We start from the raw sequence: 20,595 nt of genomic DNA, 5'->3' as shown, positions 1-20,595 counted from the left end.
AAGGTATTATTGTTCAGTAACAACATACACAATCAATGAAATCATCATGATGACGATCAGGTAGTGTACCCCCGACCAGAAAACTCACACTGTGCTCTTTTTATGAATTTTAATTCAAAGCAAGGCTGGGCCTGGTTGGTACTTGGATGGGAGACCACTGGGAATTCCAGGTGCCACGGGGGGGTGTCGATGTGTCCTTAGGCAAGGCACTTCACCCACATTGCTTAGTATGAAAGTGGAGTGTGTGAGTGTTGGTGGTGGTCCGAGGGGCTGATGGTGCAGATTGTCAGCCTTGCTTCAATCAGTCTGCCCCAGTGCAGCTGTGGCTACAGTAGTAGTTTACCACCACTGAGTGTTGAGTGAATGAATAATGAACTGTAAAGCCCATTGGATGTCTTGAAAGGTGCTATATAAATGCAGTGATTAATTAATTAATTAATTAATTAATTAATTGCTGTATTTTCCAGTTTGTATTTTTACCCATTCAGTTAGTATCCTACAGAAGTAAAACACCCCCTCTTTAAGATGTTCTGTAGTAATACAATATACCTGTAATCAAATAAATGCACATAAATACATTTAAAGCCATACTATGAAACATTCAGGCCCGCTCTTTAAGGTGTTCTTGCGCAATAACAACATATATGATCAATAAAATCACCATGACGACAAACAGGTAATCCACTCCCCCCCACCGGAAAACTCACACAGCGCACCATTCGTTTATTTGAATGGTTGTATAAGTATTTTCCGGTTTGTTTTCTTACCCATTCGATTAGCGGCAAACAGCATTTTAAAGGAGCTGCAAATCAGGTGCTCGGGGTGATGCTCAATTATTCATATGTCATTAGTTTATGAGTTTCTTCCAAGCGAACACCTTGCGCATTTAAATATTCAAATCCAAATATGCAAATGAGCATCACATGTACGCCGCACACTACCAGCTGCCATTAGTCCTCTTTGCATATAAATGAAAATTCCGTAATGATAAAATTAATGGGTAATTGCTTCATTATTGGAGGTCTGGAAGCTTGCTAACAGATGGCAGCAGTGAAATTACATGCAATTTGTTTTCATGTACTGAGGCTCTGTTTTAATGTGCCTGCCAGTGCTGAGGATAACCAGGATTTCAGGAGTTTACTAGTCGAACTGTTATTTCTAATGTACACTGAGAATTTTAAAGGGTCCATGTTACGCGCAATTGACTTTTGTGAGCTTTAAGGCGTTCGTTGATTCGTTCTTCAAAATAAAAACCAAAAATAAGAAACGGAAAGGCAACTATTTTCTTGATTATTTTTCCAGTTTTTGTGATTTAAACTGTGATGCTTAACTTTTGCGTCGCAGACAGACTAAACCAGGACTAAAACAGGACTGAACCAGGACTAAACCAGGATTAAAACAGGACTGAACCAGGACTAAACCAGGATTAAAACAGGACTGAACCAGGACTGAAACAGGACTCAACCAGGACTAGAACAGGACTGAACCAGGACTAAAACAGGACTCAACCAGGACTAGAACAGGACTGAACCAGGACCGAGTGTCAGGACCGGCCCGGAGGTGCACCCACATAGACTGTCAGGTGATCAGGACTGAGACCAGGACCAGACCGGAACTGAGACCAGAACTGAGATCGGGATCAGACCAGGACTGAGATTGGGACGTGGTTCAGTCCTGGTTGAATCCTAGTTCAGTCCCGGTCTGGTCCCCGGTCTCAGTCCTGGTCTCAGTCCCGGTCTGGTCCCCGGTCTCAGTCCTGGTCTCAGTCCCGGTCTGGTCCCGGTCTCAGTCCTGGTCTCAGTCCCGGTCTGGTCCCGGTCTCAGTCCCGGTCACCTGACAGTCTGTCCAGTGGTCTGACGCTCGGTCCTGCTTTAGTCTTGATTTAGTCCTGGCTCAGTCCAAAATCGAAAATTGAAAAAAAACTAATTGTTATCCTTTTTTTTTTTCATTTTGGTTTTGGAGACAAATAATGAAGAAATTAGTTTTTTTTTTTTTTTTTTCTTATTTTTAATTTTATTTTGAAAAATGAATGAACAAATAATACACAGATTTTTTTTTTTTTTTTTGGTTTGGATTTTGGTTGTTTATTGCACCAAAAAACAGAAAACAAACACCCGTCCTTACTGTGATCAGGCTTGCGTCTCATAAACCTGACTCGTATTTGAGGGCCTCATCCTGCTTGTTTCCATGGAGATGTTGTTCTTTTGGCTATAACCTTCCACAGTATGGCATTAAACTTGCTTTTCTCCTTGGACAAAGCTCAGAAGTATGGATTGAACTTTTTATTTCCAGAATCTCACTGAATCATGCATCTCATAAACGTCATTTTCCATAAGTTTTAGCGTGTATAGTCCAGATAATGATTAAGATTATCAAAATACGGCTCTGATTCTGTTGTAAAGTCGACTAGTCATGATTAGCCGTGCTGTTGGCGATGTACTCTGAATATTTGACAGTAAATGAAGGACTGCGTGAGGAGAATGTGAGGAGAACGCGTATCTACTGGCCCTGACACCTCCTCTCTTTGAAAGCATCCTCCTGATAACACGTGGGACCCCTGCCGTGAGAGTTTCAAAAAGAAGCGGATAATTCAAAGGACGGAGAGCAGAGTCAAAGCTCCGTGTTGACATCCTGGACTTGATGCGTAGCTGGTGCGCGTCAATAATTCTAAAATAATGGAATTGGAAATTGACTTTGGTGCGAGGAGCCTTTGAATAGTACACGCATGGAAACTCGATGCAAGCGCCGGTTTTGGCCGTAGCTATTAAAAAAGATAGCGTAGAGTCTTTGATTTGAAGGCTGGCGGTTCGAATCTCGCTCTCGACACGTCACGTTGGCAGTGCGATCCCAGCTCCCGAAGATGCTGTCACTGTGTTCTTGGCAAGACACTTAACCCACCTCGCTCCCAGTGTCTTCGTACAATGTTGTATGAATGCGTGTGGGTGAGTGACTGCTTGATCAGGATTCCCAAGGTCATGGAATTCCTGGAAAAGTCATGGAAATTGAAAATGTCATTTCAAGTCAGGGAATTTTGGAAATTGAATGAAAGTTCTGGAAAAGTCATGCAATTTTAGTATCTCTTTCACGCGACTGGTGTTCTGTTAGGTTCTCATTTGGCTGTTATGATTATTTCCAAACATCTGCGCCTTTTGTTTAAAAGAGATGACAATAAATGCACTGACAGGATTTTGAATGTTATAAACTATAATCCCAAACCATAAAGTGAGTGGAAAGAGTTAACATTTCATATTTAGCCCTAAAAGTCTGATCAACACATGTAGGTGCCATAAAGTTATGGAAAATTCACTTTAGGTCATGGAAAAAGTCATGGAAAAGTTTTGAAATTTTGTCACTGAAAAAGAGTACGAACCCTGTTACTGCAACTGCAAGTACAAATCTTACCACTAACCAGGATTATAATGGGGTTAATGCTACTGTTAATTATACTTCAACTTTACATCATGTTTAAATATGTAATATTTGCATCTTTTTTTTTTTTTTTTTTTTTTTTTTTTTTGAGCAATTAAACTTGCTTAGTTTTTTTTTGGTATTAGTTTAATCTATAACACACGTAGATAACTATTTCACATTTTGTTTTGTAGTCTAATAATTGAAGTGGGATGTAACTGTAACTTTAACTGATAATGTTTATTTCTAATGTTTCCATAAATAATAAATTGCATTATCATACAGTAAATGATAAATTACATATGCAATAATCAACAGATACATAAAAACTATTCTTTTATGTTGCTCATCATAACTATAATATCCACAATAGAAACAGAAAAAATCAAAAATAAAAATCAGTTGTACCGAAAAGGAATGGGGAGAAGCAATGCTAAGGGATCTGTCAAGTAGCAGGTTTTTATTAATTTTGTTTCTCTAAATGTTTATAAAATGTTTGAATAATTGCTAGTAAGTACACAACAAATATCGTCACAATACAAAAATGTCACGCTCCATTTTGATACTAAGCAATTCTACCCTACAAAGGCAAAAGAGCTTAACTCCCCAGAGTGTGAAACTAAGAAAAATGACTTTAAAGTTTCTGTTTTGTCCAGACAAAAGTATAATAGGTAGGGCTTCCAAAATTTGACAGCTCATTGCTATAATGAAGAAATATTTGTATGTGAAAAATATTGAGCTCAAAATTGACCTTTGCCCCTTATGTGTTAGTTCCTGTTCTCTGCCTTTGTAACATCAGCCAAAAATAAGGAGACGTGCAAAGGCAAAAGCCAAAAGGCAGTAACTGTCGTGATCATAATTTGTTTGATTTTCTTGACTTCCATCCATTATAAGAACACGTCACCAAGGTCGCGTCATCATGGGGTTTGTCTGAAATGATACAGAAGAGCTTTGGATTTTGGATTTTAGTGCTGATCAGGATCGTGCGGCGACACTTGCACAGTGAAACAGTTTGACTTTGTAGTATCGTATGTACAGTGTGAATAAATACAGGAAACACCTTCACATTAAGATAATTCAAGTATAATTGAATACAAAGGTATATTTATTATAGGTTTTAGGTTTATTATAAGTTGAGACCCTGTGCCAAGGCCGCAACAAAAAGAAGGAGGCAAAAGGTTGGACTTTAAAACAAAATCACAAACAAAACATACACTGTTACTCATTTTTTCTTTGCACGACTCCTTATTTTTGGCTTTTGGAGTAGAGGAACTGACAAATAAGGGTCAGAGGTCAATTTTGAGCTCAATATTTTTTCACGATATACCCCCAGAATGACACGAGGTTACGGCTGCCTTTGTAGAAAAGAATAGACTCTACACTCAATACCAATTCCAATACCGTGAAGATTCTGTAGACACTTGATGAGGATTCTCGACATTAAATCATAGTACCTTCTTTTATATTCCATGTGGTCTTATATTTCCAAGTAGGTTCCTCTTGTACTTCTGATAAAGCTCAAGATCATTCCAAAACGATTCGAGAAAGGCTCATTTCTGTCCTGTAAATCTGACGTTTTTATTATCGATACCCGCTCAAATGACATCTAGTTCCAGTACTCATTTTAATATCGATTTCTCGATACTTTTGACCGCCCTACTCTGAGCACAAGATCACTCAAACATGCAGAAATCAATCAAAATACAACTTTGGGTTAGCTAATGAGGCAGAATAGATTACAAGCCAATGGAAGTCAATTTTGCATAATGCGTCTCTTGAAATAACTCGAAATACCGCCTGTTATCTGCAGTTATTGAATTTTATCAACGTGTGGAAGAGACAGTCCCAGATGGAATTGGATTATCATGAAAATTCGTATAATTCCTGGCGCAAACTGCATTCATTCAACACGTACGGTATGAGGTTCGCCGGCATTGACTACCATTGATCCTTCGCAAAGTGGTACGGGAGATCCGACCACATACAGGGTACTAAGCTGGATGCGTGTAGATTAGAGGAATTACTGTATACCTTTGATTTTTTTTTTTAACGATTTATGGCTTCTTTACCGTCATAAACCCATTTGAGCGGCTTCGAAATTTCTCCGCGAGGGGAATGAACAATGCAAAATTCATAGCTGTCAGCAGAGTCAAATATGCAGCACATACCTTATCCCTAGTAACCTCCCACCTCTATTCATCTCGCATCGAGGCCATGAATATTGCAGGAATCGTACTCGCAGGTTGTGTAGAAATTGTGTCAGAGCATCTCTTTGCCCCGGTGATTGTCAAACGGGTCCAGCTTGCAAGAAAATGCCCGTAAAGTAGTTTTGAATGAGATCGGCAACGCTCCCTCTCCGGTCGCATATGACATGAATATATTTAACAGAATAATGGAAATTTGAATGTCACTGCGGTTCGGAAATTTTGCTGGCGAAGTACTTTTTGATTTAATTCGCGTTTGTCAGAGAAGAATAGTCGTATGAGCCTAAGAGCTAACCTGGCTTTTTTGGAGAGGTTCTCTGATTATGTGGTTCTGCAATTTTACATTATTTAGCAGGCTGAGTTGACAAAACGGAATATCTTCAAATGATGACGTATTTGCATATCTTGTGTTATATATTAAAATCTCAGACTTGATTTTGATGCTCTTAATCAATATTCGTAACATAAAGAACATATTTTTAGACAGTAGAATGCAGAGGTGGGGGCTTGCAATTCGTGACTTGGATTCGAGTCAGACTTGAGTTACTGTTTTTACTAGACTTGATAAAATGGACTAAGACCTGGGACTCGACTTGGACTTGAAGGTCAGTGACTTGGGACTTGACTCAGACTTGAGACCTGTGACTTCAGAAGACTTTAGAAAACTTCAGAAGCACTTTTAAATCTGAATTTGTTCTATTCTGACTGTAATGATTCACTCTATGATTTTGTTAAGACATATAAAAAAGAAAATAAAAAAAATATTTCTAGAACTCTTATATACTCTACAAATACTCATATATAAATATTCTATGATTTTTATTTATTTATTTTTTTACAGTACAGTTTATCTCAAAATTAATATAAATTGCAAAAATCTAAGTGGTACTTTGGTTTAAAGACTTGAAATGACTTGAAGCTCAAAGCAGACTACTTGGACTTGACTTGAATTTATAAGCCAGTGAATCGAGACTCGAATTCGACTTGCCTGTATTTGACTTGGGACTTGACTTGGACTTGAGGTCAAAGACTTGACACACAAAAAGTAGTAGTGTCTTTATTAATTATCACATGGTCTAATAATGCATGTTCAGTATTGATACTAATAATGAGTATGTATATTGTTAAAGCCCCAGTGTGTAACTTTTTAGCCAATAATATTTTTAGTGATTCAGTCAGTGTTTATTGCACTGAAAAACTTGTATCTTTACTCTGAGTGACCTTGCATCTCCACAAGCCTGACACTTATTTGTCCTGGTGAAGGCCTACTTCAATCTGACATTTTATAGAATAAAACATTTCTATCTCAATGGAGAATGTTCCGAAGTATGGTTTTAAATTTCTGTTTCCATGGAATCATGCAGGTGACATGAAAGTTCTATACTGTACCTTTAAGAAGTACCATATGTTATTTTATATACTTCAGTCGTATTTATACTTCGCATTATTTTTTTTTATTTGGTCATTTTACAGCACTTCAAAACAAAACAAAACAAAGCATAGACTACAAACTCATGGATTATGAACAAAAGGGTTTAGGCTGAAGTAAAAAGTACTTATAACATCAAATCCTATTAAACAATGACAGAATTCCAAGAAAGAAAAGCAGCAAGTTTACATTTAGAATTTCACTGACAACTTACTGTAAATATAAGAGATAAAACATATATTAAAACAAACTACATTTAATGCATAATTCATTCATTCCACTCTTTTTTTTAAAGGCTTCTACAGTGTTAGACTTTTTTTTTTTTTTAAATCATGACTCAGATTGTTCCATATATTCACCCCCAAACAGAAATTCAATCTTTTTTTTTCTTTTTAGTTATTATTTTCATTTTTTTAAAGATGACAGTTTTGTTTTTGTTTATTGGCCTCACAAACCAACAATAATGACAAAGAATGCACAAAATTCATCGTCTAGGATCACACCAAAACAAAAGGCGATGTCAAAGAAAAGCATGTGCCCAGACAATAGTCGTGGTTTACTTGTGAAGACAATATATTTAGTCTTCTAGGTATTTCTGTAAGATTAGATTTTTATATTGTTTTATAAAGTACACCAAGTTAGTCCAGCTTTGATATGGACATTTATGCTGTTCTATAAGTTTACTCCACGTCTAGTAACACATGGTTTTGAGCGTGGTTCAAGAGAATTGTTTTTGTGACATCACGCAGGGATGTCTTACATGTATCTCTATTGGACTGTTCATCAGTTACAAAAAAAAATAAAAAATGTCTGAAAACTCAAGGTCCTGTTTGGGTGTTGTATTTTTCACTAAAATGGTGAGAGTGACTAACTGAAAAACATTTATCATTTATTTTACTTTTTTTTAAAAGCACAAATCATCTAACCTGTTGTAGTTCCAACTAAGTCAGCTCTTTTTGGCCAAATTGTGTTAAAACAAAGCTCATATTAAGTCTGACTTGAATAACAGAGCTTCTAACTGAGTTGTGCTTTCAATTAGTTTCACACCTCCAGGGAATGTTGATGACATCAGCCGCAAAGTATCAATAGTTATTATTAGGTTTGATATTTTTACTATAATACTCACTATTTATTTGAGCGATTGATTTTTAGGTAAAAATTTCAGGTCAAGTGTTTGGTAGACTTGAGACATAATTCGACTAATGTGATTTTTCTCTCTGTGTCTCCTCAGGTAACCGATAAGATGGCAGCCAGGGAAGCGACTGGGCACAGCTACCTGGTGGCTTGCTGGCAGCCCATCCTGATCCTGATGCTGGGCTCTGTGCTGTCCCCGGCCTCCTCCACCGGATGCCCTTCCCGCTGTGAGTGCAACCTCCAGGAAAGCTCCGTACTGTGCCACCGCAAAAAGCTCATGACCGTCCCCGAGGGCATCCCCACGGAAACCAAACTCCTGGATCTGAGCAAGAACCGGATTCGAACCATCAACCCGGACGAGTTCGCCAACTTCCCCAACCTCGAGCAACTGGAGCTGAGCGAGAATACCATTTCCACCATTGAACCGGGGGCTTTTAACAACTTGTATGGTTTACGGACATTGGGGCTTCGTAGCAACAAGCTGAAGCTGATCCAACTTGGCGTATTCACTGGTCTAAGTAATCTTACCCAACTGGACATAAGCGAGAATAAGATTGTGATCCTTTTGGACTACATGTTTAAGGATTTGTACAACCTACGTTCCTTGGAAGTTGGGGATAATGATCTGGTGTTTATTTCCCATCGGGCGTTCCATGGTCTGAGCAGCCTGGAGCATCTGAGTCTGGAAAAGTGCAACCTATCCTCTGTACCTACTGAGGCGTTCACCCACCTGCACAATTTGATAACCCTTCGCTTGCGTCACTTAAACATCAACATTATCCGGGATTATTCCTTCAAGAGGCTGTACCGACTTAAAGTTTTGGAAATAGCCAACTGGCCTTATTTGGATACGATGACCTCGAATTGTTTGTACGGATTAAACCTCACTTCTCTGACCATCGCAAATGCAAATCTGACCACAATTCCCTACGTGGCCTTGCGTCACTTGGTCTACTTGCGTTTCCTCAACCTTTCCTACAACCCGATCCATACCATTGAAGGAAATAAACTCCATGATCTTCTCCGCTTGCAGGAGTTACATTTGGTCGGGGGCAGACTGGCGATGATCGAACCCTACTCTTTCCGTGGGTTGAACTACCTGAAGATTTTAAACGTGTCCGGGAATTCGCTTACCACTTTGGAGGAGTCTGCGTTCCATTCGGTTGGCAATCTTGAGACCTTAGCTTTGTACGACAACCCGCTGGCTTGCGATTGCCGACTTCTGTGGGTGTTCCGTCGACGCTGGAGGCTTAATTTCAACCGGCAACAGCCTACCTGCGCCTCTCCTGAATTCGTCCAAGGAAAAGAGTTCAAGGACTTCCCTGATGTCTTACAGCCGAACTACTTTACGTGTCGCAAATCCAGAATTCGGGATCGCAAACCTCAGCAGAAGTTTGTCGACGAAGGGGCAATTGTTCACTTCTCTTGCCAGGCCGATGGAGACCCTGCTCCGGTGATCATGTGGTTATCCCCTCAGAAAAAGTTCATCACTACCAAAACCATCGGTCGGATTTCGGTGTTGCCAGACGGTACTCTTGAGGTACGCTACGCCCAAATCCAGGACAACGGTACTTACGTGTGCATAGCTAGCAACGCAGGCGGGAACGATACATCTCTGGCCCATTTACACATCCACAGCTACTCCCCCGACTGGCCACACCAACCCAACAAAACTTTCGCCTTCATCTCCAACCAACCAGCCGATACCGGAGTGAACGAAACCCGACCAAATGTCCCCTTCCCCTTTGACATAAAGACGTTGATTATCGCGACCACCATGGGGTTCATATCATTCCTCGGCGTGGTCTTGTTTTGCCTGGTGCTGCTGTTTCTGTGGAGCAGGGGTAAAGGTAACACCAAGCACAATATCGAGATCGAATACGTCCCGCGGAAATCGGACGCTGGGATGAGCAGCACTACGGTGGACGCTCCTCGGAAGTTTAACATGAAGATGATCTAAAAATGGAATATAATCGTTTTCGGACTTGTCGTATAAGAAAAAGAGGAAGGCAAGACTCTATCCTTTCTCTTACAAACCTGTGGATCCTGGTCTGTTAACATAAGAAGTAACTTTTTTCTCCTGACTGAATCACAATAGAGAGGACTACGTTTCTAAAGCAAGAGGGACTGACGGTGCGTTCGATGTTTCAGAGCACAATTTGTTTTATCACGACCCATAATTACATCGAATCAGCTACAGTAATATTATAATGAGCTGTAGCAAAAGCAAATTCGATTCAGTCAACTGGACAAAGGTTTGAAGTTGACTAAATTGAATGTTCTTTTGCTATGGAACCTACCTGGTCAACTAAAGGGTTTACACAGACATTACAAATTTAAAATACTGGAAATGTTTCATGCAGACAAATACGACATTATAATTTGACTGTTTTGCGTCTGTTCATTTCAGTGCATTTTTTTTTTCTTTCTGAGGTTAGATGTCAAGTTTTAAATGAGCTTTCTATGGGCCGATGAGTACACTGATACATGTTGACCCATTTGAAGTACGCAATTATCCGAACACATTAGCGGCACGTTGCGGAGTGTGCTTTGTTATTCCCCTTACGTTTAGTGATGACTGTTCTGTACTTAATGTATTGTTGTTTTACGCAAAGACCATGCCCCAGCAATTAGTCTTAACATGCTAAATGGTATAGCGCAAGAGTTCAACAATGGAATAAATGTACTGACGATAACTGCCTCTATCCTTAAAGTGCATATTACAGGTTAGATTCCACATCACTGAAACATTTTATTACCAATTTTATCATTATTTTATTGTTATTATCAACAATATTGTCTAGTTTTGTTTGAAATTTGACTTCCTGATTGAAGCGCAGCAGTTCTGACATACGTAGAGGTATTTCTGTAACTGTTACCTCGCAACTATAATGTTAAGAAGCACTGAAACCATAGACCATATGTAAATGGACATAGTTAACCCACTAGTCGCCACGTTGCAAATAGGAAGTGAGCATGGAGGCGCATGTGGCTCCATCGAGTCTGGCTCTGGTTGACGTTACATAGAAAGTTGTCGCCCCTATTTCTGTAACTGTAATTTGTAATTTCGGTCTTAAAATGTTCGCATTAAAACGCTTTTTACGATCCTGGTGTTTTTTATTTTGCTCAGTTCCTTTTTCTAATACCGGGCTCCAAATACTACACCATAGCTGCTGCTCTCTGTGAGCTTCATTTGATTGGAGCCCTTAGTCCACTTCTTTATACAGTCTGTAGCTAAAACATGAATAAATTTGATATCTTAGATTGTGTTCTGACTGCAGGGCGCAATGTTCAGTTTGGATTTTTTTTGTGAGGTCATTCACAGTTCCATTTAAATGCAACTTGTGTGTGATCTTCAATGTGAACTTTAAACGCCCAAAAGTGTCCCGCATGCGCATTGGAGATCACAACGACATCACACGAAGCGAGCATGCTCAGTGTTTATGGAAGTCGCCGAAAAAATGGGCTTGTCTCCCAAATTACATCCAGTTCTTGGTAAAATGGACATGTTACACATCCACAGCCGCTTCGTTTGTTTGGGTCTTTAGCCTCCTTGTATTTGGCTCGCAGGTTCTTTATTTTCCATTGACTCTGGAGCCAGAACCGCCTGTAGCCGCACTCAGACATTTCTTCAATCAATTTCAAAAACTGATAAGACCCCTCCAATTTGGCCTGAATACAGAGATCCCCCTAAATATTAATAAACTCGCTAACCTCGCTTTCCCTCCATCGACTAGACTCCTGTCTGACGTGTATTTCGGAATAATGCATCCTGGCCGTTCACTCTGAAGTCGCATGTCAAAAGATCAGATATGTATCGGTTTTAGGAGCACATATCCAAGTGGCCTGGGTCGCATTTGTCATTAAAAGATCAAATACAGGTCGCAAAGGGCCAAAAAATCGAATTTGGGATTTGGTCACTTCAGGCTGCAGTCTGAACATCACCTACATTACACAATGGTTATAATTAGGCTAAAAAATAATGACAACACACTGATTTTGTTAAATTAAGGCTAAAATTCCTTTCATTTTGTGTAAACTGTTTACATTTTTAGATGAAATGTTCCGTGTTGATGGCATAGGTAGAGGTAGGTTTTTTGTTTTGTTTTTTAACTCAGCGCTACTTCATGTATTTTTGTACTTTTTTCAATGAACTATCACTTAACTGATGTAAAACTATGATACATATTTACCAGATACAGTATCACATCAATAACAATTAGAAAAAAAAAAACATGAAAACCTGTCATACGCACTTTAAGTAACTTTGGTAACCTAAGTAACCTAGAGATATATTGTTAAATGTATAGCGGGTTTACATAAGACTCCCTAATGTTTTTCCTGGAAAGGTGCTATATATAATGCATAGCCCCATATCAGATTCCAGTGTCGATGTCACGCATACATTTTCCCTATATAGCCCTGACTATGTGCGAGCTAAGTCAAAGGTGTAATTTGAATGTGAGAAACAGCGATTAAGCTAATGTTACGCCGTTTCCAGACCAGATGTGTCGTGTGGCATGGGTACGTTGATATTGTACAAGGTTATTCCAATATGAGACGCAGTTTTATGATGTAATGGTATTATGTTGTACTGATGGTGGTTGGAGTGATGACACCAAACGTGATCCCCAAGCTGTAGAACACATCAATGTTCATTATCTGCAATTATTTTTGTTTGTTTTTTTTGCGTGGATTCTACCGTCATTCAAATCATCAGAGGTGGGGAGTAGTCAGTTATATTTGCTCCGTTACATAACTTTTTCCAGAAATTGTACTCTTCTGGGTACAGCATGCTTTTACTTCTACTTGAATCATGTTTTTTACTGAAGCAACGGTGCCGTATTTTTTGGACTATAAGGCACAACGGCTTATAAGATGCATTAAGTGGAACAAAACAGTCAGATAAGTCAAACTTTATTCAACTCATTCACAATAACTCTCGACATTGTTCACTTGTAACACATGAAACACAAAACAATACACTATCTTTTTCAGTTCATTCCTCTTCCACAAATCCATCAAATTCTTCATCTTCAGTAGGACTACGATACATTACGATACATACCTCGATAAAGAGACCACGATATGATACACATCTCGATACAGTGCACTTTTGATTCAATACCATATATTTCAAATCAATTTGATGTGGTTCAATAATAAATAAAGGCTAAATCATGGCTGTGATACTAAAAGTCTTTGTAAACCACTTCTTGGGCAAAGTGAATATGAAACACGCCAATTTTAATCATTAAAACAGTGAAAATGTCAAATGTGTTGCATAAACGAGTTTCCGTCCTCTGAACAAGCAACAAAACTGTAGCACTGTAACAAAATAATGCAGTAAAATATACCAAAAAAATACTTTTGGCGATATATAGATACAGCAGTCCCTGATATCAACTTTATCATCACACTAAACAATACGATATGATCGATATTTCAATATTTTTGGACACCCCTAATATTCACTGTCTGGGTTTAACAGTTGAGGGATTTCAACATCAAGCCCGGATCCCTGTTGTCATTATCCGAGTCAGTCTCATTGCTATTACTTCGCTGTTCAGTGATGCTTCGGACGACACTTGATCCCTTAGCCCAGGCGTTCACGATCCATTGGCAGATTGTGGCGTATCTTGCCCGGCATTGCCTCCCTGTCTTGGTGAATGTGGATTGCTCCGCGAGACTCCCGACTATGGTAGTTGTAATACTCCAACAATCCACCAACCGATGCGGTTTCGTAGTTTACCAAAGTTGTACTAAATCCTTTTGACAGATTTTGAGCGTCGTGTACCACACAAAATCAGTTTGAGGTCAGTAAGCACAACCAGAATTAATACATAAGATGCACTGTCGATTTTTGAGAAAATTAAAGGATTAAATTACAGTGTGCCTTATAGTGCGAAAAAAATACGGTACTTTTACTTGAGTAGAAGCTTTGGTTTCTCTTCCCACTGTGAGTAAATCTACAACTGACAAAAGTTTTATGTTGACAATATGAAATGATTTAGACATTTCTTTTTATTTTGAGCAACACTCCTTTAGATATAATGTCGTTTTTTGTTTTTTTTCCCCTCATTTTTGTGTCCTTTTCTCATTCAAATGAACAAATTAACTTCAGGTACAGAGTGTAACTTTTTGGTTGGAGGTCTGTCACCTGCTTGTTTCTACGGAGATGTCATTGCTCTGCACGGAATGTTCCACAGTATGACATTAAACAGTTCTACTTTACATTTATTCAATTACAGGTGATTTTATTGCTCAAAAACACCTAGAAAAACAGACATTCTGACTGTGAGCGGGGTCGCCTCTGCACAGATCTGACCTGTAACTTGGCCTAGTTTGGTCTCCAACAGGTTTAATGCCATACAGTGAAACATTCCAGACAAAGCAATAACGTCTCCATGAAGAAAAGTTATACGATGCACCTACTTGAGTAAAAGTTTTCCCAAATTTGCTCTTATTTGAGTAGTTTCTTGGACCACTGTATTTTTTTATTTATTTTTTTACTCTAACTTGGGTACAATTCCTGACTACTCTCTACCTCTGAAACCACGGATACATTAGCCGGCCCTTCTCCTGGGATCATATTTTTTCCAGCTTACAAGTGAAAATGTGCTGTTTTGACAAGGAAGAGAAATAACGGACTAACTGGGTTTGCTCAGAACGGCCCTGCATATGTATGGGAGGTACACGCAGCCTTTACCACACCTCGGACATCTGGTGCTGGCAGTCTCTCGCTCGGATAAAGGCTAAATAATGTATGATGGATGACATTACAGACAGCGCCGCGTTAATGGGCTGGAAGTGTGGACCAAAAATGCAGATGCGCCGGCGGTACACAGATGGAGCAGCTCGCGAATGAGGACAAAACTCAACAGGAAACAGTGGAAATACTCGGAATGGATTGATCAATGGTTACTCTGGTCCCTCTTGCTGATTTCTGAATGCTCTCTATATGTTCAAGTGTGGCTACTGTACGGCCCCAAGTGAACTCCGGGTTTCTGTTTATTTTTTATTTCCGACCCTTTGGACTATACCAACCATGTAGTCCAAGCCAACTTTTTACAAGAAAAGATATTAAAAAGAAGTCTATGGAAATACATTCAAATTGTTCTGTGCAATAATAATATGCAGATTCTTTTTCTTTTCCTTTTTTTTTTAATTAACAAAATTTTGTTGATGTTAAATTGTTGAGAATATGGTATGTTGTATTAAACAATCTATGGACTTTTTTAAACACACGATGGTCTTATTTTGATTCAGCATGAACACGGACTCATATAAAGGAATTACATTTGTGAGATTATGATTACATTACGCAAATAGAAGCGGAGTGAGCCAATCAGAGTCACACATTACCCATACAAAACATAATTACAACACTGGGTTAGTTATCCTACAACTGCAATACAAATACATAAACACACTTAAAGGTGCACAGTGGTCACGTTTACATGATGTTTTTTTTTTATTCCGAATGAATTGTTCTGAATTAAATAACTCCAAATTAACATATTCTCCTTTGAGTTTACATGGAAATAATAATTCCCAATTGAGGTTTACAAGGAAAACACGTTAAATCACCTTTATTTAATTCCACTCAACGTCTTGGGGTGGAGAAGGGTTCTGATTGGACAGGGACACAAACGAATTTACATCGACCGGAAGAAAACAAACACTTCAGCTGCTACCGGCTTTTTTGTCATCTCAGTTCGGCATTACTCCGAAGTCCAAAGCGAGGACTGGTGGAGCTGGATCGTCTGAATCGCGTCAGAAGGGCGACCCAACGAGCATACACTGAACAACCGGAATTATTTTTAAGAAGAATAAACGTTTACATGATCGAGGAATAAATTAATTTGGCTTTAAAATAAAAGTGTTTGCACAGTGTTTTAAAAGCAGAATTCATTTTTATTCAGATTCTGAATTAATGCTCTCATGTAAACGTGGCAAATCTAACTTTTCTAATGACATTAATGAGATCAGAATCTTTATTTATTTATTATTATTATTATTATTATTATTATTATTATTATTATTATTATTATTTTTTTTTTGTTAAGGAATCACAGTATATTCATAGAAGATCTACAAATATGTATTTATTTATTTATTTATTTATTTTCTTTTACATTTTTCTTATTTTCAAACCACCATCTTACAAATAAGTGTCACATCTAGTTATGAGCTAAAATAAATAAAGGCAAACAATTAAAATATAATAATGAAAAACAAATTCAAAAGGTAAAGAAAGACAGGAGGAGAAAGAGGAGAGAAGAAAGTAGAGGTACGTTTCATATATTTTTATTCATGTGTAAACAGATCTAAATATGTCATTCAGACAACACATCTACACAGACTTTTTTTCATTTTTATGCAGAAAAAATAACTTACAAAACAAATTAACAAAAAAACACAAACCATTCAAACAAACAAACAAATGGTTTATGTTCCCATTCTTGGAGTAGCTAATCTTCTCTACTTTCAAAAAGGACATAACCTCATTAATCCATTGTGGCTGGATGGGCATTTGTTGATTTGCAGTTAAGAGGAGATGGCGTCTTGCAACAAGAGAAGTAAAGACCAAAACCTGCAGCTGTAAAGTTGAAGCGAAATCCGCATACAGAGAAACATTCATTATTTTTGCCAATCCTTTGGACAAAGTATCAAAATAAACCTGCAAAAGGTGGTCAAGGCTGGGCAGAGAAAGAACATGAGTGAGATTACATGGTGATCCACACACCCATCACAAAACTCTGCATTAGTCTAAACAGAACTTTAAACTATCCAAGTCAAACAGGCAGAAATGATACTCTTTTGAATAAGCTGCAATGTGGAGTTCCACCAGTGTCCATCTAAAGGCAGAGTTTTTAATGATTTGCAGTGTTCTATAAACAAACACATTTCTGTTCATTTTTTTTTTTCTTAGTTGCCATAATAAGCGTTTCCAATTCGAGGAGTCCTAAGACATCACGCAACCAGAATCAGTTTCAGTGCCTTTGTCAGTGAAGAACATTTTCAAACCAGGAACTTGCTTTGGCCTTGTGATGAAGCCATGGACTCAGTAGTTTAATGTATAATTGAACAAAGATAACCTGCAGCTACAGCATTCCTACTTGAAAGTAAGCATAGGCACACTTCAGTTCTATTTAATTTATTATTTTCACAATTATATATTACAAACCCACAATAGATACACACATACACGTATACCTAAATATGTACAGGCATTTGGCATTTATTATGTACTGTATGTCAATATGTGAAAAGTGTGAAAAAATACATGGATATTCAAAGAAGCTGGGTGAGCTTATATAACGGAGTCCATCAGATTCAGTTCTCTTTGTATTTAAAAACTGTCCCTGTTTTATAATAAGGTAAAAAATAGGCCTTGATATACAAATACAAAATATACATTAGGGCGGAACAAATGTGCAAATGGATGCATCAACACCTGGAGATGTTTTTGCGTTGCCTGAATTATTCCACAGTTTTGCTGGGTTTGAGATCACGTCACATCATTCATATTTAATACAGATGTGGGGCAATTAAAATGAATCTTGTTAAAATCCAGATTTGTTGTAGTACAGTGAGTTTTTGAGTCTCGTCAAAGAAAATCAGCTTCAACGTTTGTGTGTTTAAGATAATTGGTGCCATCTGCCTCAACCACATATACAGTACACACCACCTCACCCGCATATACACCACCCGCATATACGCCACCACCTCACCCGCATATACACCACCCGCATATACGCCACCCGCATATACACCACCTCACCCACATATACACCACCCGCATATACGCCACCACCTCACCCACATATACACCACCACCTCACATATACACCACCCGCCTCACCCGTGTATACACCACCCCCCTCACCCACATATACACCATCACCCATCACCACATATACACCACCCCCTCACCCGTATATACACCACCCACATATACACCACCCCCTCACCCGCATATACACCACCCCCTCACCTGCATATACACCACCCTCATATACACCATCACCTCACCCACGTATACACCACCCGCCTCACCCGTATATACACCATCACCTCACCCATATATACACCACCACCTCACCCCTATATACACCACCACCTACCCACTATACGCCACCCACATATACGCCACCCACATATACACCACCTGCCACTCACTCAAATATACTACCATGCACTACCCACCTCACCTGCCTGTATACACCACCCGCCTCACCTGCATATACCCCACCCACCTCACCCTCCTATACACCACCCGCCTCACCCACAAAGCCATCACTACTCTGAGTGATGCAAGTCGCCCGACAAAACAATCTGTTCCTGCACCACCAGACTCACTTCATCCACAAGGCTGTTAGGATGCTGAACTCTCTTCCCCCTCTAACCACCAGGCGACCAGGAAGCAGGAATCTGTGTCTCCCAAAAGAAAAACATTGGACTTTTCCTTTTATTTTATTATTATTTCATTTCGAAGATTGAGAGTGAGAACATAGTTTAAATTTTTCACATGTTCATATGGAAATTTGACAACAAACTTTTTGAATTGAATTAAAATAATTCCATATTTTGGGATTTACAAGACAAGCAAGTGATGGGCACGCTACCAGAAAAGTTACATAGTGCATCTTTAATGTTAATCTGATCATTTTCTCCCAAAATTTCTCTGAAATTAATGTACTAAGAACCAAAAATTTGTTCTACTGGAAATGTTATGCAGTGCATCTTTAAGCCACTGGACAACACAGCATCTCCTAAACTATTACATTATTACCATAACATTTAATAACAACCAAATGAAACTTAAATGAAAATGAATTGATAGAAATAATGCTGGAGTTTGACTTGATGAAACCATAAAAGCTGAAATACTGCGGCCCGTGAGATAATTGTACTCCTTCAGCTCCAGCATTAATGGCGTGTTTACGGGGACGCGCTCTCCTCTTCTCTCTCTTAGTGGCTTTTAAACATGAATTAACCGCCATTAGTGTGGGCTCACAGACAAAAGAGTAACACAATCATATTATTAGTAATGCATCGAGCACATCTGAACAAAACAAGAACACATCGGAGTTAAAAACAATGGAAAATATGGAACCATTGTCCTTTGCTAATATGTTTCGTAGAAAATGATCTCTTGTAGGTGGTCCATCACCTGCTTCTCTCCAGGGAGATGTTGCCTGGAATGTCCCACAGTACAACATTATAGTTGTTTATCTCTATGAAGTTACATGTCATTTCTGTGGAGAGGCAAGCCCACTCACACTCACAGTATCAATGCCAGTTTTCAGGTCAATAAAAACCCTTGTTACTGAGCAGTGGTGGATGAAGTACTGCAAAATCCGACTATAGAGTGCACCCGAATATAAGCCGCATTGACAAAATTTCAACAAAATTTAAAAATCGTACATATATAGACCGCACCTGAACATAAGCCGCTGGTATCTACATCTTCAAGAACATTATTAGGTTTGGGCTAGGGGTGTCCAAACTTTTTTCATCAAGGGCCACATATCTAAACACAGACAAAGCAGAGGGCCGATCAAGGGCCATAGACTGATGCTCAATACAGTGAATAATTGAAATATGTGCATGTTTAACACATTAGAATGAGCCATCAGTCCTTTATTCATGCTAAGATCCTTAAAACCACACACTAAATTATTAAATATTGGCTTTTTCAAGGTAGATAAAAAACGGACCATAGTTTGGACATGCCTGGTTTGGGCTATCTGCTTTTATCGCCTCTGAAAGTTTTTGTCATCTTTCTGCATTGAGTCAGCTCCGTCGCCAAAATCTCACCATCGACTCACTCATACCGAGCTCACGTGCAGCAGCTCTGTTTCCTTCTTCAACAGTCACATCAGTCGCCTTTAACTTAAAAGCTGCATCATCTGCATTTCTTCGTGTGTTTTCCATGAGGAGGGCCGAGGGTGTTTGTATGAAGCACAAAATAACTGTTCAAAATGCAGTCAAACTAGAATCTTCCTCGGCGCATCACCCCCGTCTCTCTACTGCGCATGTCTCCTGCAGAAAGAGCCTCTGTCCTGCCTGTATCATGTCAGCGTCTTGGAGGATTTCAGCAGATTTCAGACTCTCTCGGAGACGGGGCTAGTTCTATCAATCAAGTCTGAGTGGATGTTCGGCTACTGACGTTTTGACGTTTCTTCTCGTCATTTGCGCATACGGGTAAGACGTATCCCCCTCACTAATGTTCATTTAGTATCGTAACTTATTTTGTCACACAGCGATAAACTATTTGAGTGCACTGACAATATCGCGAGCTAGTGTAGCAACTTCATGTTAACCCTAGATCTATGTGTTAACGCACAGACAGCGACATTTTCTGCACTCAGGCTGCGTGTATCTGTTGCGTCGCCAAACCATAGACTGTA

At 39.0% G+C, this 20,595-nt stretch overlaps 1 protein-coding gene across 1 annotated transcript; it reads left to right on the top strand.

The window, feature by feature from the left end:
- Positions 1-8,267: 8,267 nt before the first annotated feature.
- On the top strand, positions 8,268-10,136 carry lingo1a (leucine rich repeat and Ig domain containing 1a). The gene has a single exon (XM_020916991.2). The coding sequence runs from the start codon at positions 8,286-8,288 to the stop codon at positions 10,134-10,136; it is 1,851 nt and encodes a 616-aa protein (XP_020772650.1). The 5' UTR covers positions 8,268-8,285.
- The last annotated feature ends 10,459 nt before the right edge of the window (positions 10,137-20,595 follow it).

The sequence above is a fragment of the Boleophthalmus pectinirostris genome, unplaced genomic scaffold (assembly GCF_026225935.1).
Source record: "Boleophthalmus pectinirostris isolate CB_2022bp ecotype Guang Dong unplaced genomic scaffold, ASM2622593v1 HiC_scaffold_2, whole genome shotgun sequence".
NCBI classification, from domain to species: Eukaryota; Metazoa; Chordata; class Actinopteri; order Gobiiformes; family Gobiidae; genus Boleophthalmus; species Boleophthalmus pectinirostris.
Note: the sequence above shows the minus strand (reverse complement) of the source record. Positions and strands in the feature narration are given on the sequence as shown.

Excerpts from the sequence above, each read along its gene's own strand:
- lingo1a (XM_020916991.2), top strand. The coding sequence starts at position 8,286 with ATGGCAGCCAGGGAAGCGACTGGGCACAGCTACCTGGTGGCTTGCTGG.